General features: G+C 43.9%; 2 protein-coding genes across 8 annotated transcripts in view; one reads left to right on the top strand and one right to left on the bottom strand.

The window, feature by feature from the left end:
- Positions 1 to 942: 942 nt before the first annotated feature.
- On the top strand, positions 943 to 6,071 carry LOC120893373. Its single transcript, XM_040295203.1, has 2 exons — positions 943 to 3,818; positions 5,483 to 6,071. Exons 1-2 carry the CDS (start codon positions 943 to 945, stop codon positions 6,069 to 6,071), a joined length of 3,465 nt encoding a protein of 1,154 aa, XP_040151137.1.
- A 10,529-nt stretch (positions 6,072 to 16,600) lies between these two features.
- The window catches only part of LOC120897332, a 101,848-nt gene continuing 101,494 nt past the window's right edge, over positions 16,601 to 16,954 (bottom strand). For all 7 annotated transcript variants that reach the window (XM_040302140.1, XM_040302145.1, XM_040302149.1 and 4 more), the window contains one exon: positions 16,601 to 16,954. This exon is cut by the window's right edge and continues 1,543 nt beyond it. The gene's annotated coding sequence lies outside the window, so the exon portion shown is untranslated.

Raw genomic sequence — 16,954 nt, 5'->3', positions numbered from 1 at the left:
CAGAATAACATGGAGAGCAATCGGTGGCTTCTGATGTATTAGTCAGCTCCCATCTGATATCAGGTTTATTGAAATCTCCGAAGACGTATAATAAATCGCTCTCTTTAATGCGGCTTGAAATTTCACGTACACTATCATGTAAAGCGTTCATCACTGCGGGGTCATTCGCATGACTAGGCGGAATGTAAACAACGCCGATGTAAACAGAGACACCTGGCAGCAATGTTTTGATCCAAAGTTGTTCCAGTATGGTATTAGGCGATGCGATTTCACATGTCGGTATTGAAGAGGAACATGCAATTAAAACACCCCCACCGCGTGAGAGGGCACTGTTGGAAAGATTCCTATCGCACCTGTAGATATGATAGTGATCGTCAGTGAGTAGCGAAGAAGGTATGGACTGAGTAAGCCAAGTCTCGGTGAGAATGATAAAATCATATTCTGATTCTGTTGGAATTTGAATAATTATTTTCGAACATAAATTTGAATTGCATAAAACAAAGCGTTAGGAAACTAAGTTTAGGTTATAAACTACTCGACGTTAGAAACTGCTCGATCTACATGAATTATGAACTGCATGAATTATTATATACAAAAAAGGACAAACGAATATACAGTTGCAAACCGACCAGCGATAAAGGTGTACACTTTCCTATTCAAATTTCCTCCAAATATCACAGCCAGCCCCTTTTCGTGAATATATTTCACATTTTTGGTCCTTCGAACCGGATCGTGATATACGGAGAAGAAATAAGTTTCATTCTGCATCAAGAGTGGAATTCGGTATTCGTCGTCAAGTGTGCAAGTCATTCCGTGACAATTCCCGCCATCGCATATCGCCCCGCATCAAGGGCAACGGTCGGTTACACGCCATCATTTTGAATTTCGCGCCATCGCTTTGTTCGTTATTTTCGTGTGATATCGCAGTATTTTCTTTGTGCAATGGATAAGAAAATTAAAGCAGTGCAACTGAAAAAGAGGATCGCCCTGGAGAACATAAAATCGCTGGAACGGTTCCAGGCGAAATATTCGAGTGATGATGCCAAGCAGATTCCGGAGGTGTTAGAAGATCTGGCGAAACATAAGGAAGAGTTTTTCACCGCAGTTTCGAAACTGGAAGAGCTTGAAGATAAAGACGAAGCGGTCGAAGCCAGCATAATGGAACGGATCGACATTGAAGAACGCTGTCGCAAGCTAAAATCATTTCTACGGGAAAGACAGCCAAAGGAAGAAGGTTCGCTCAACGATACAACGGGCTTGGCTTCCTCAACGCTTGCATTCGGTCGACCCCACGCGCCAAATTTACGTTTGCCCAAAATCGAACTTCCAACATTTGACGGAGATCACACAAAATGGCTTTCTTTCCGAGATCGCTTCATCGCAATGATCGACGCTTCAGCCGAGCTTCCATCTATCGCGAAGCTACAATACTTACTGTCATCGTTGAAGGGGGACGCGGCGGTACCCTTCGAGCATACACCTTTAACGGCGGACAACTATTCGGTTACCTGGGCGGCGCTTCTTAAACGGTACGACAATTCTCGTCTTTTGATTCGCGAATACTATCGCAAATTGCACTACCTTCCGGGAGTGCAATTGGTGTGCGTTGACAAGCTCACGCACCTGGTGGATGAATTCACCCGCTTCGTCAACGGGTTGAAAAAGCTGAACGAACCGGTTGACTCGTGGGACACACCCCTCTCAAACATGCTGCTGATGAAGTTGGATCGAGAGACATTGTTGGCTTGGGAGAAACATTCCGTGCACTTCACGACGGACAAATATAAGGATGTGATCGACTTCGTGCAAGATCGTATCCAAATCTTGAAATCGACCAACAACTTCGTGAAGGATCAAGCAGCTAGTGGTATCAAGGTGGCCGGTCTCATTCGTCAACCAGGGCAACGGAGATTCATCGCGAATGCAGCTACATCTCGCTCGGCTCCTGCTGCATCGACTGCGCACACCCAACAGCCAAAGTGTCCATTGGAGTGTTCCGAAGACCACACACTGCGCAACTGTCCAGTGTTCATCGCCAAGGAGGTCCAACAGCGACGGGACGTCGTCGCATCGAAGCGGCTGTGCTGGAACTGTTTGAGCAGCAATCATCAGGTTAGAGCGTGCAAGTCGGATTATTCGTGTCGCACGTGTCGTGAACGTCATCACACACTTCTACATCATTCACCACCCTATGCTCCACCCGCAACGGTAACATTGTCAGCTCAGTCGAATGAAGACAATGTGTTTCTGGCGACGGCAAACATCCAGATCAAGGATGACTACGGGAACACCCATGAAGCAAGGGCGTTGTTGGATTCGGGATCCATGTCGAATTTCATCGCTGAGGAGTTCGCACAGAAACTGCTGACGAGTCGCAAAAGGGTCAACGTCGCTGTATCGGGCATCGGCAATGCAGTACAGCAGATCAAGGGTTCCATCGTCGCTACCGTTCAGTCCAAGACACAACCCTTCGCAACGGAGATGACTTTCTTGGTTCTGGACACGCCATCCGCAAACATCCCTACATCACCAACGGACGTCTCTTCATGGAAAATGCCGGACGTGGCATTGGCGGACAGCACCTTTAACAGTCCGGGGCAAATCGACATCGTCATCGGAGGCGATACGTTCTGGGAGCTCCACACCGGTCGCAAGTGCTCTATCGGTAGAGGCAAACCGTGGCTGGTCGAAACCCACTTTGGTTGGGTTGTCACCGGCAACACTCATCATTCGTCAGTCGGTCCGCGGCTGTGCCATCTATCTGCATACGACACCCCACTGGAGGAGACCATGCAGCGGTTCTGGGAGAGTGAAACCATAGCCGAGGATCCTGTGCTATCGGTTGAGGAGAATGCTTGCGAGAAGCATTTCGCAGCAACAACTGTTCGCAACTCAAGTGGAAGGTATGTCGTTAGTTTGCCATTTAACTCCAACCCTAATATCGTTTTAGGAGAGTCGAAGGAAATAGCCGATCGCAGACTGCGTTCTATCGAACGGCGGTTGAACACCAATGCTAAAATGAAAGAAGAGTATGTGAAATTTATGAAAGAATATGAGCATTTGGGGCATATGAAGCGGCTTACCAGTCCTGCAAACGATTCGGTAGAGCATTACTACCTCTCACATCACGCTGTCGTTAAAGAGTCAAGCACAACCACGAAGGTGCGTGTCGTGCTCGATGCATCCTGTAAGACTTCGAGTGGTTACTCATTGAACGATAAACTCTTAGTGGGACCAGTCGTTCAAGAAGATCTTTTATCGATTATCCTTCGGTTTCGTTCTCGTGCCATTGCTCTCACTGCAGACGTAGAGAAGATGTATCGGCAAATTTTACATAGCCCTCATGACCGTAACTATCTACGCATCCGGTACAGAGAACATCCTGCAGATCCTATATCGACCTTTGAGCTACAGACGGTTACGTACGGCACAGCCTCTGCTCCATTTTTGGCAACCAGGACCCTCAAACAGATTGCTCTTGACCACAAGGAAGAGTATCCTTTGGCAATGAACGCGGTCATGAACGATTTTTACGTAGATGATTTGCTAACGGGTACCGATGATTTGTCCGAAGCAATCGTTATACAAAGGCAAATCTCAGACATGCTAAATTCAGCTGGTTTCACGCTGAAGAAATGGGCATCGAACCGCTCCGAAGCATTGAGGAACGTTCCTTCAGAAGATGTGGCGGTACAACTCTCGCACGAGTGGAAGAGCTCGAAACAAGTATCCACACTAGGCATCGTTTGGGAACCGGCAACTGATACACTACGGTTTCGTATTGAGATACCACCTACAACACCCAGCATGACGAAAAGGTTAATTTTGTCATATATCGCCAAGATATTTGATCCCCTCGGGCTACTGGGCCCAACGATCATCATCGCAAAGATGTTCATGCAGCAACTATGGGCTCTCAAGATTCATGGAAAGGCATATGACTGGGACAGCGAGCTACCATCGCACTTACAGCATGAATGGTCGAAATTTCACTCTACATTATCTTCACTACGCAATTTGACAGTCCCACGGTACATATCGCAATGCACGGCAACAAGTCTGCAAATTCATATCTTTGCTGACGCATCACAACTAGCATATGGTGCTTGTTGCTACATTCGGGCTGAAAGCATGGAAGGAGTCACCGTGCAGCTGCTAACAGCCAAGTCAAAGGTCGTTGCGTTATCCAATTCACATTCCATAGCTCGATTGGAATTATGTGCAGCACGACTAGCCACACTTCTTTACGAGAAAGTCCAGCAATCACTGAAAATTTCTGCTACCACCATCTGTTGGACCGATTCCATGACTGTCCTTCACTGGCTGAATTCAGCACCAAATCGATGGAAGCCCTTCGTTGCAAACAGGGTTGCAAAATTCAGCACACGGCTGGAATACAATGCTGGAAGCATGTTCCAGGCTCGGACAATCCAGCAGACGACATTTCGCGAGGTTTAACGCCGGAAAAGTTGCTAGTGTGTGAGCGCTGGTGGCACGGGCCACATTGGTTAGCACGCAACTCGGAAGAATGGCCACAGAACACACCATCACCAAGCGAAGATGAGAGCGCAGAAGAAGAAAAAACTATCGTCACGGGTTGCAAGCACAGCATTAATCTGCGAATTTCGAAACAGTTTGTTCTCACGATTTTCGATCTACCACAAACTGCAAAGAGTTGTTGCACATTGTTTGCGCTTTATACAAAACGCAAAGCGCCGCGTAGGAAACAAGGTCCATGCTAAGGATATCCCACCGCTCACTGTAGACGAACTCAAGGCGGCAGAACTCAAGTTGTGTTATCTTTCGCAACAAGACACCTTTTCCGAGGAGATACAACACCTGCAGCCCGTGGTTCATCTTCAGCACCGCCGCTACAAGATCGTCATCGCCGACCTGGAGCAAAGGGACGATAGCGGGGCAGAGAAAGGCGCAGGTACACGCAGCATCACCGCCGCCGCAAGTAATCGTAGCCGATGATGATCGAGCGCGATTAAAGGTGATGGCGGGGCGGAAAAGGGGTGCCGGTAGCCGTAGGGCAAGCAGAAGCGTCCGCGCCACAGCATCCACCGAATACACCAGCATCGGCCGGGGGGTGTCACCACACCGGTATTCCCTCAGTGGAATATCCCATGTCGGTTCGACCCCTCCGGATAAATAAAGGGGGAGATGTTGTGGGCAGCCGTGCGTGCCGACCCCTGGACTTGCCGTGGCAGTTGCGCTGCCACCGGTCAACGTCCAGGGGGACGACAGTGTGTACACGCACACTGTCGCACACACTAAGCGCGCAAGGCTTAGTGTGTGCCGAGCGCCGAGCAGAGTGTGTACGAAGGCCGATCGAGCAGGAGCTCTCGGCAGGGGCGCTCGGTGCGGCTGGTGCGCGGCCCATACAGTATACGTTTAAAGTGTTCGTTCATTATGTATTTTATTTATATCGTATGTTTAATAAGTGTTTAAATAAAGCAGAAGTGTTTAAACATAACAGGGAGGCGGCGGTGAAGGCAGCTAAAAAGCATATAGTCAGAACAATAGGAACAACAAGCATCACACAGGAGAGCATGCTTACCCTACTTGCCCAGGTAGAGCAATGTTTGAATTCGCGACCAATTACACCTCTATCCGATGAGCCGTCGGACTTGGAACCATTGACACCGGGACACTTCCTCGTCGGTGGCAATCTGCAAGCGGTACCAATCATCGATTACACCGAGACACCGAGCAACTATTTGAGGGAATACCAGTTGGTACAAAAACATCTGCAAACCATTTGGGCTCGATGGTATCCGGAGTACCTGCAGCAGTTACAAGCTCGAGCCAAATATTGCAACGGGAAATCAGCGGTTCTGAAAGAGAATACACTGGTGATTATTAAGGAAGACAATGTACATCCTACCTCGTGGCCGATGGGGCGCATCGTTGCAGTACACCCTGGAAAGGACGATGTTGTTCGCGTCGTTACACTGCGCACTGCTTCAGGGAAGCAAATCGTCCGCGCAGCTAATCGTCTGGCGGTCTTGCCTAATCCGGACGTAATTGGCAACTTAGAACAGAAGGAAACCACTGGCACTGAGTAACGCGCAGCTGCAAGCCACGCGACATTGTTTACATTTCGCACTCATGGCAGAACAAGATACACGCAACACACATTCACACATCTACACACACGAGCAGTAAGATAGGAGATAAGCGTCAGGTTCAAGAGTCGAACTTTTTTTTGAATTCTTTTTTTAACTCAGTTTTGAATTTATATATTGCATGAAATTTAAAGAAGTTCTTCTTTGGTGGCCGGGAATGTTGGAATTCGAATAATTATTTTCGAACATAAATTTGAATTGCATAAAACAAAGCGTTAGGAAACTAAGTTTAGGTTATAAACTACTCGACGTTAGAAACTGCTCGATCTACATGAATTATGAACTGCATGAATTATTATATACAAAAAAGGACAAACGAATATACAGTTGCAAACCGACCAGCGATAAAGGTGTACACTTTCCTATTCAAATTTCCTCCAAATATCACAGCCAGCCACTTTTCGTGAATATATTTCACAGATTCTGATAGCGCCAGGCGTAGATTTGTAGTTTTCGTTCGTAGACCTCGTACATTTTGGTAGTAGATAGAGAGACTGGGATGAGCTGAGCGAGTTGCATCGCCGGATGCAGTGCAAGATTGCTATTAATCCGACGGGCCAGCGTCAGCAGATTCATCAGTCCGTTTAGCGTTTCCGCGCTTCGGTCTTTTTTTAGGCGCGACTAAGCATTCCGGAGGCGACCTGGTAGGTGTGGTAGTGACAAGCATTCGCTCATTAAGGTCCTGTTGTGGTTCGGTTGTAAACAAAGCTGCATCTGTGGTGGTCATGTCATATGAAGTCGCAACAGGCTGCGCGGGCGGATCTGTATTGGCAGTTGGGTATCGGAGTGCTCAATCCAAACCGTGGGAGAGGATTACGATAAGTGTCTGTAGTGAGAGTGACAGGGTGATCGAGTGTAGGTTGAAGCATCGAATTTGTATCGGCGGCTGCGAGAGCATTAGTGTTAATATTATTGGTCCGGTAGTCACGGAACTCACGGTACGTTAGAGTGGAGGGCCATGTCTCAGGTGAGAGAGCCTTGCTGCGTAGAGTGACTGGTATGCCCACCTTAAATGAGACAAATGAGAGTGTACTGGTGTCAGCGCCAAATTTCGTCAGACGGTGAACGAACACATCCCGCTTGTCGAGTGCTAGACGTACTTGCACATTTAAACAAGCGTATCGCCGTTCTAGTTCTAGCGATGCATAACTTCAATGCGGAACCATACAACAGTACAGAGGAAATAAGAAAGGTCTCCTCCAAGCGATGAAGCTCAACTGGTTGGGGTATCCCACCAACAGATAGCGCTACCAGCTTTTTTGCTATTTTTAGAATGTTTGAGTCTTTTGCCGTCTGCTAAACGAAGTCTTTCTATATTCCGTTTAGGTAGAGAGCTTGAGTCGTTTAGAAGCCGTTTAGTGGTCGTTTAGTGGATGTGTGGCACTTGGGAAAGCCGATTTATGGAGTGTGGATGAAAATACAAATTTTTAGTGCTAAACAAATGTTTACCCAAGTGCCACACATCCACTAAACGACCACTAAACGGCTTCTAAACGACTCAAGCACTCTACCTAAACGGAATATAGAAAGACTTCGTTTAGCAGACGGCAAACGACTCATGCATTCTAAAAATAGCAAAAAAGCTGGTAGCGCCATCTGTTTGTGGGATACCCAACCAGCGGAGCTTCCTCGCTTGGAGGAGAGCTTTCTCATTTCCTCTGTACTATTGTATGGTTTCGCATTGAAGTTATTCCTCGCTAGAACTAGAACGGCGATACGATTGTTTAAATACTAAACTCCAATGGAAACCACCAGCACTGAAACAAGTGAGATTTGAGTAATGGTCGTTGGTGTTGATACCCACGTATCTGACCACACAACCATTCATATAGATTTTTGCTAAGAAAGTTAGAAGGCTATATAGGTCATGATAAGATGAAACTTGTCGAAACACATTGCAAGAAAAGGATAGCAGTATAATAATCAGTTTTAATACGCCATCTATTGATCAAACCAATGAAGCTGTGGAGCTTTCTTTTTTTTTCTAAGGATATTCAATTTTCCAGTCGTTTAAGCTTAATCTGTGGCGCTTGGGTATTAAACGAAAACAATTCATTTATCATATCCAAATACCAACAACATTCGTCTCATTTGACAACTGCCGTCAATCCTGGTTTTGTGCTTTTTTCTGAAGCCTCGATGCCCAATTGTTCTACATGACGACACCTCCTTTCTACCCACTTTGCTACCCCAATTGACATTTTCGAGCACGAATAATTGGGATTTCGAGCAAATTGCCTCAAACTAGAGCCTAAAACTTCCCTTAAACTGCACCAGTTTAAGGGAATTTAGTAAAAGTCCTTTAAAATCAACAGTGATGCGGCTTTTTCGTTGCTTTCTTCTAGATTCGCCCGGAAATGATTTTTCCTATCGTTATAGTTGGTCATGTACCGATTTTATACTTAAATAATACCATTTTTTATAGAATAACATCACACAAAATTAGCTTTTGTTTTTCATCAAAAACCATAGCTACGAATGTAAAATGAGCTCGACGGCATCGCCCATCGATGAAGAAACGTCTAATTTACGAACACTCCAAGTCTTGACGCTTGCAACACACTTTATCACACACATACCCGCTGCGCAAAGCGATCGAAAACTTCTCAAACTCAAACTGCAAACATATTTCACATCCAATAGCCGGAATCGCGAATAAATGAACATGTTTTAACAGTCGTTTAAAGTTCATTTTGGTTTAACCGAGTTTATTTGTTTTTCATTCCTGTTCAAATTAACGATCGTCAAAACAGTTTACGACTGCTCGATATCGCATATAGGCAAACACCGGGAAAAAATCGAGCAGTATAATTAAACGACTGTTAATTTGTATCGCATACGCTCTTGACAGTCGTTTGTTTAACGGCGGCATAGGACCAGTCGTTAAAATTAACAAATGAACTCAATGCGTTCGCGATGCCAAATTCTAGCAATTTTTAACGACTCTGGTTAATTTTTAACGACTGTTAAGTTTAAACCAATTCTTTCGCGATACCAGCTAATAGCCGGCATCGCGAATAAATGAACACATTTTAACAGTCGTTTAAAGTTCATTTTGGTTTAACCGAGTTCATTTGTTGTTCATTCCTGTTAAAATAAACGACCGTCAAAACAGTTAACGACTGCTCGATATCGCATATAGGCAAACACGGGTTAAAAATTCGAGCAGTATAATTAAACGACTGTTAATTTGTATCGCATACGCTCTTGACAGTCGTTTGTTTAACGACGGCATAGGACCAGTCGTTAAAATTAACAAATGAACTCAATGCATTTGCGATGCCAAATTCTAGCAATTTTTAACGACTCTGGTTAATTTTTAACGACTGTTAATTTTAAACCAATTCTTTCGCGATACCAGCTAATGGCTGTGAAATATTTCGCATTCAAATTTGTTGCAAATTTAGAAATGAAATATTTCGAATGTTTCAGCGCTGAAATTTTAGGATTGAAATATTTCTTCGATCGGAATCCAAGCGTTTTCTCTGACATTTCTGCTCGCTTTTTCGATCGCTTTTGGCAAAAAGCGATCGAAAATCCGAGCTACAAAACTGCTAGATTTTGTCGTGCGGGATATTGACAATTTCAAGCGTATCGAGTACTAATCGAGCAGATATGGGAAAACAATTTCGAGCAACCCGTCAAACATTGCGAGGGTTGCAAGTGGCCCGTCAAACATTGCGAGGGTTGTGAATGATATCATCTGCTCGAAATCTTATGGTATTTTAAATAATCTTTGATTTTTATTCATGGATTATTTTTTTGCGGTAGTATTTGTCGAAAAGATCAATATTTAAAATTTTGTGGATTTTTTAAAATAAAATGACAAAATTCAGGTGTTTAGTATCCCGTCAAACAATGCGAGGGTTGCGAAAGATTTCATGTACTCGAAATCTTATGTATTTTAAAAAATCGTTGATTTTTATTCAAGAATTATATTTTGTGCGGTACTATTTGGCGAAAAGATCACTATTTAAATTTTTGTGGATTTTTGAAAATTAAAATGTCAAAATTCAGGTGTTTAGTATGCTACAAATCGCACTGTTATACCTGCACTTGGGGAGCTATAATTATAATTGCTAAAACTAGGTGTGAAAAAACTACCAAGGCTCGCAAGCTCTTTAATGCGAGGGCTCTGGGGCGGTGAACTTGTATGGCGTGCGAGCCCTCGCTGGCCCTCGCAAATCGCTGTCAATTGCATGGCGGGCTGCTCTCGAGGTGCTATAATTATAACTGCTAAAACTAGGTGTGAAAAAACTACCAAGGCTCGCAAGCTCTTTAATGCGAGGGCTCTGGGGCGGTGAACTTGTATGGCGTGCGAGCCCTCGCGGGCCCTCGCAAATCGCTGTCAATTGCATGGCGGGATGCTACAATTTGCACTGTTATACCTGCACTTGGGGTGCTATAATTATAACTGCTAAAACTAGGAGTGAAAAAACTACCAAGGCTCGCAAGCTCTTTAATGCGAGGGCTCTGTCGCAGTGAACTTGTATGGCGTGCGAGCCCTCGCGCGCCCTCGCAACTCCCTGTCAATTGCATGGCGGGGGTATCATCTGCTCGAAATCTTAAATTTTTTTTAAAATATTTTAAAATATTTAGTTTTTATTCATTAATTCTTGTTTTGCTGTGTTATTTGTCGAAAAGACCACTATTTACATTTTTGTGGATTTTTTCAAAATAAAATCTCAAAATTAATGTGTTTAGTAAGCTATAATTTGCAATGTTATACCTGCTCTCGGGGTGCTATAATTATAACTGCTAAAACTAGCGGCGAAAAAACTGCCTAGGCTCGCAAGCTCTTTAATGCGAGGGCTCTGGGACGGTGAACTTGTATGGCGTGCGAGCCCTCGCGCGCCCTCGCAAATCGCTGTCAATTGCATGGCGGGAAGGCTTAGTGTGTGCCAAGCGCCATACAGGCAGAGTGTGTTTGCGAGCCGAACGAGCACACACAATACAGAATACACTTTAAAATGATACAAGTACGGTGGCCGCACACCAGCCGCACCGAGCGCCCCTGCCGAGAGCTCCTGCTCGATGGGCTCGCAAACACACTCTGCTCGGCGCTCTGCACACACTAATCCTTGCGCGCTTAGTGTGTGCGACTGTGTGCGTGTACACTGTCGTCCCCCTGGACGTTGACCGGTGGCAGCGCAACTGCCACGGCAAGTCCAGGGGTCGGCACGGCTGCCCACAACAAATGAGTGGTTAACTGCCGGGTTATTCACGTGACAACACATTTGTTTAGTTGTGATAATGCTCATCTTTTTCCTTTTCACATCTACATTGCGGTCATTTTGGTATGGCACGTGGCAGCCAGTTCTTGGATTAAAACGAAGATTTGAAGGCTATAGATTCCAAAAAAGAACATTTCCTTTGCCAGATTCGATACGTATTGTTGTTGAATCCTTTCTGCCAGCAGTGTACCAACCGAACCAAATATGATTTTATATTGAGAGTGAGGAATTTATCACAGTGCCTGCGCATATATCCTTTGGTCCTGTTCAACAGACCACTGATTGATCTGAAATATCGAGTAAAATTTTGATTTTTTTATAGAGTTAGGAGTGAGTCCATAGAAAAATCATCAAAGCATCCAGTTTGTTATGGATGTAGCTGTCAAACCAGGTTTTCTTCCTATTTTCATTTTTAGACGTCGAATTGCATTGGATAAGCCCACCTGATATATCAGCCGCGCACATGTATAGAAAATAAAATCGGACAAAATTTACATACCCGTCAAACGGTTGTGAGTAGTATCATCTGCTCGAAATTATATGGTTTTTATATAATCTTCATGTTTCATTCATTTTTTGCTGTTTTATACGTCCATAACATCACTATTTCATGTTTTGTGGATTTTTGCAAAATACTTTCTTACTTACTTACTTATCCGGCGCTACAACCGCTTTGCAGTCTTGGCCTGCCTCAGGAGTGTCCGAAACCGCTCGTGGTCTCCCGCCTTCATCTGCCATTCCGTTATCCCGGCCCTAATGGCGGACGCCATCTTGCCACCTCAATTTGGGCCTACCACGCCTCCTCTGTCCTTGCGGACGGCCTAAAAAGATGTAGCAGCCCACTGTGCAGATCGCGTGGCTCGTACGCAGAGTACGAGCTGTCATCAAGAGAGCTGTCAGAATTCCTTGGCGTGAACGACCATTCTGTTTGGCGCTGATTTTGAGAGCAGACCGATTTGGAAAAGCAAAATAATGAAAATTGAACTAAACGCTAAAAAGATTTTACGGGCTGGGTTGTTCGTTTCCATGCGTACAACATGGCCAGCCCACCGGAGCCTGGCGAGATTGATACGCTGCACGACAGTGAGGTCGCCGTACATCTCGTATAGCTCGTCATTATAGCGATTTCTCCATTGTCCTTCCACACATACCGGGCCAAGTATCTTTCAGAGCATCTTCCTCTCTAACTTAGCCAAGAAGGTTTCGTCAGATTTGGACAGTGTCCATGTCTTAGAGTCCATAGAGTCCCAGCTTCGTCCGTCGCGACAGGTTCTTTGAGGTGAACTGATTTTTCAGGCTGTAGAATGACCGGTTGGCAGCCAGCATCCTTGCGCGCAACTCAGCTTCCATGCTGTTGTCGTTGCTAGAATAAATGAACTCTTTTTAACAGTCGTTTAAAGTTCATTTTGGTTTAACCGAGTTCATTTGTTGTTCATTCCTGTTAAAATAAACGACCGTCAAAACATTTAACGACTGCTCGATATCGCATATAGGCAAACATGGGGAAAAAATTCGAGCAGTATAATTAAACGACTGTTAATTTGTATCGCATACGCTCTTGACAGCCGTTTGTTTAACGGCGGCATAGGACCAGTCGTTTAAATTAACAAATGAACTCACCTAATAGCTAATAGCTGGCATCGCGAAAGAATTGGTCTAAAATTAACAGTCGTTAAAAATTAACCAGAGTCGTTAAAAATTGCCAGAATTTGGCATCGCGAACGCATTGAGTTCATTTGTTAATTCAACGACTGGTCATATGCCGCCGTTGAACAAACGACTGTCAAGAACGTATGCGATACAAATTAACAGTCGTTTAATTATACTGCACGATTTTTTCCCCGTGTTTGCCTATATGCGATATCGAGCAGTCGTTAACTGTTTTGACGGTCGTTTATTTTAACAGGAATGAACAACAAATGAACTCGGTTAAACCAAAATGAACTTTAAACGACTGTTAAAAAGAGTTCATTTATTCGCGATGCCGGCTAATGCTAGCACATTCCAGCAGTGGTCTGATAAGTGCGCAGTACAGTGTCTTGAAACACATAGGATCGCGAAGCTCGCGTGTCATGTTTATGACCAAGCCAAGTAGCCGATTGCCACTAGCGACTACTTGGTCTATCTGTTCTTCGAAGGAGAGTTTAGCATCTAGGAGGACTCCTAGATCCTTTACACAGTTCACTCTTTCGAGGTTCTGACCATCAAGCGCTGGAGCTCTTAAACGGCTGAATGAGATTATGGCGCATTTATCGATACAGACGCTTAGTGCGTTACGCTTGCACCAGGAGACAAATTCAGTCAAAGTGGCTTGAAGTTGAAGATGGTCCTCGGGCTCACGGATTTCACGATAGATTTTAGCATCATCTGCGTAGAGTAGGCAACTATTTTTCCGGGAGTGCCGTGCAAAAGTCGTTTATGTAGAGCAGGAACAACAAAGGCCCCAGGTTGATGCCCTGGGGTGCGCCGGAAGAGGCACCGATAGATCTAGATTGGTGGGAGCCCATTCTAACTGCATATGAACGACCATATAAATACGATTTCATCCACTTTACCAGGGGTGGTGATAAAACAATTCTATCAAGTTTTGCCAGAAGAATGTTGTGGGACACACTGTCAAAAGCCGCCTTAATGTCCGTGTAAGTGGCATCAACCTGCATACCATCATCATTGGAATTATAACAGCCGCTAACGAATTGCATCAGATTTGTCGTAGTTGATCTCTTAGGTATGAATCCGTGATGGTTGATGCCGATGTATTTTCCGGCAGATGCTATTAATGGTTCATAGATGAGGAGCTCGAACACTTTGGCGCAGGCAGCTAAAGAGGTAATACCTGGATAGTTCACTGCTTTGTTTTTGCTGCCCTTTTTGTGGATGGGTGTTAGCCATGAGACCTTCCACAGTGAAGGAAAGGTTCCTGTGTGCAGAGATTCGCTGAAGATCTTAGTCAAAACAGAAGCTACCGATACGGCACAACGCTTGGGAATTGTCGCTGGGATACCATCTGGCCCCTCGGAGTATGACAACTTGAGACGCTCGAATTTTTGGGTAACTAGGGTCTCGGTGATGATAGGTAGCGTGACATGAATTGCATTTACAGAAGTATTCACGAGTGATGTGATGTTAGAAATGAAGCTATCCTCGAAACGCGTGGCGAACAGTTCACAAATATCTAGTGGCGAGTGTGCACAATTATCCTTATACCGAATAGTCCCGGGGAGGCCAGTTGACTTGCGCATCTTGTCGGCAAAACTCCAAAAGCGGATACTTTTGCAAGCTTTGTTCAGTGTAGCGTATATATCGACGATAGCAGACTCTATTATAATGTCGATAAAGTGCATGAACACCATTGTAGTAAACCGACTAGGTGTGGACCGACTAGCGCGCAAATCGTCATAAGCGGCTCGCTTTGCTTTTTTTAGGGCAAGCAATGTGCGGTCACCCCACGGCGGTCCGCGATGAGGCTTTTGAATAGGAACACATTCACGCCATGCGGCCCGCATAAACTCTGAGAAGTTGTTAGTGGCATGGTCAATGGATGTATATTTTGAGCATTCAAAGGATTGGTTGAAGGAGCAGATCAGTCTCTTGAGTTTAGTAAGGTCAGCACGTGCGTATTTGAGCTTTATTTCTGCAACAGTGGTAACGTGATTCATAGACGATACTGTGATTTCCAAATCAAATTCGAGCGGTGGGTGATAGCAGTCTATTGGCAGTAGCGGGTGCTCGCTGACACGTATGAGCGAAGAAGTTGTTGCACTTGACAAATTTCCGTATGCAAGGTCTAAAATGCGCCCCATAGAGTTAGTGTTGTTATTAAGCTGGTAAAGCGCATTCTGGTGCAGTCCATCGACGAATTGGGCGCTACGTACTGAACTAGTATGAGGTTCAAAAAACACAAAAGGGGTTTCATGATTCGATTGCGCAGGCGACCAGGCCGTAGACGTAGATTCCAAAAGAGCTCATAGCGTCATATAGTTTTAACCTGTCTATGCTATCATATGCGGCTATGAAGTCAATGAAGAGATAGTATGTGTTGTGTCTGTATTCAGCCATCTTCTCTAAGATCTGCCGCATGGTAAAGAAGGGGATTTAACACACTTATTCTAAATATTCTCATATTCTCACATATCCTGGGTTCAAACATAAAACAATTCGAAATTGTTGCTTTTAAAATAGTCTGTTATGAGGAGAATCGTGAGGTACGCTAAGCGGTCACTAAATAAAATTTGCGCCGCAACGAAATTTTCGCGAGCTACCTGGGCTAAACTGGGCTCTACGATCATCAGTAACAGGCTCAAACATTTTTGCTCACAGGGGGGGGGGGGGGTGGTTCAATTGATTTGCCAGCCTCGGGGCCTCAACGTCCATCCTTCCGGGGGCCCTTGTCGCTACTACTCTGTCCATACGGCATACTATAGAATGGCGATCTACGGGGCCCCCTTAATCGGCGGGCCCCTAGTCCGCCTACCGTTACATTCGCCACTGCGCACAGTAGCACTTTACAAAACACTATATGTAAATCGAGAGTTGCTTGGAAAAAAAACTTGTTATAGAGTTTGGATAAAATGTGAAATATTTATTGACAATTTGGTTTATTCAAAACAACATAAAATAAAAACAATCAGCCTAGAAATAAGGCAGGGGATTATTTGTTCATCATCTTTTTTGTTTTGCAATTATATTATGATTGCTATAAATTTCATGAATCTGTAGAATCTTTCATTTCATAGATCTTTTTGCAACAAGACACATAACATGTCAAAAAGTAATTATTATTTTTTCTCTGTTCTGTTAGATGACGCTAAATAATGAGATGTACTGCCTTTGTTTTTCTTTTTTTAAATAGCTGATTCGAATTTTAGGTTAAGGCAAAATACTGTATTTCTACATGTATATTATCCTAAAGCTTATGCAAAAATGACCATTCTGCTTCTTAATGTGTACACATTTTTGTTTTTTTCGTACAAATCGTTGCTAATTATTACTCAATTTGCAATTCGAGCTAATGTCATCTTTTGCTTATTAAATTCTTTCTTAATTCTGTCTTGGTTGTTAATCTAATATACTTTATTCTATAGTGATATTTATCACATTTTCCATTCAGCGATATTCATTTCTCGATCAAGTACCAACATACTTCCTCTAATTTTTAGTTCAACATAAAGTAAAAAAAATCGAACAAAATAGTAAAAATTTTGTTGCTTTTTTTAAATAACATTTCGTAACTGGTAGTTTGGCGCCAAGAAGACGCAACGATGACATTGATGTATTCACTCTGAATCAAAAGCATTTAAAAAAATTGATGCATAAGTTCGTTGAAATACTGCATCTTGATCGGTTTATGTTAAGTTTCAAATTGATGGTGACATATGTAATACATAGAAGTATATTTTTATTCCATAACGTCATTCAATTAGCTATCATGTTTTAAATTACTTGTCATGTAAGTTTAAGCCTTTCCGGTAGCATCTTTATTTGCTCTACAAGCAGCTATTATTTACAAAAAAGGTTCAAATTTACATAAGGCCAAACATACACGAACCGGATTTTTGCAGGATAGAAATTACACTTACTTTAAAACCT

The sequence above is a fragment of the Anopheles arabiensis genome, chromosome 2 (genome assembly GCF_016920715.1).
Source record: "Anopheles arabiensis isolate DONGOLA chromosome 2, AaraD3, whole genome shotgun sequence".
Classification (NCBI taxonomy): Eukaryota; Metazoa; Arthropoda; class Insecta; order Diptera; family Culicidae; genus Anopheles; species Anopheles arabiensis.
Note: the sequence above shows the minus strand (reverse complement) of the source record. Positions and strands in the feature narration are given on the sequence as shown.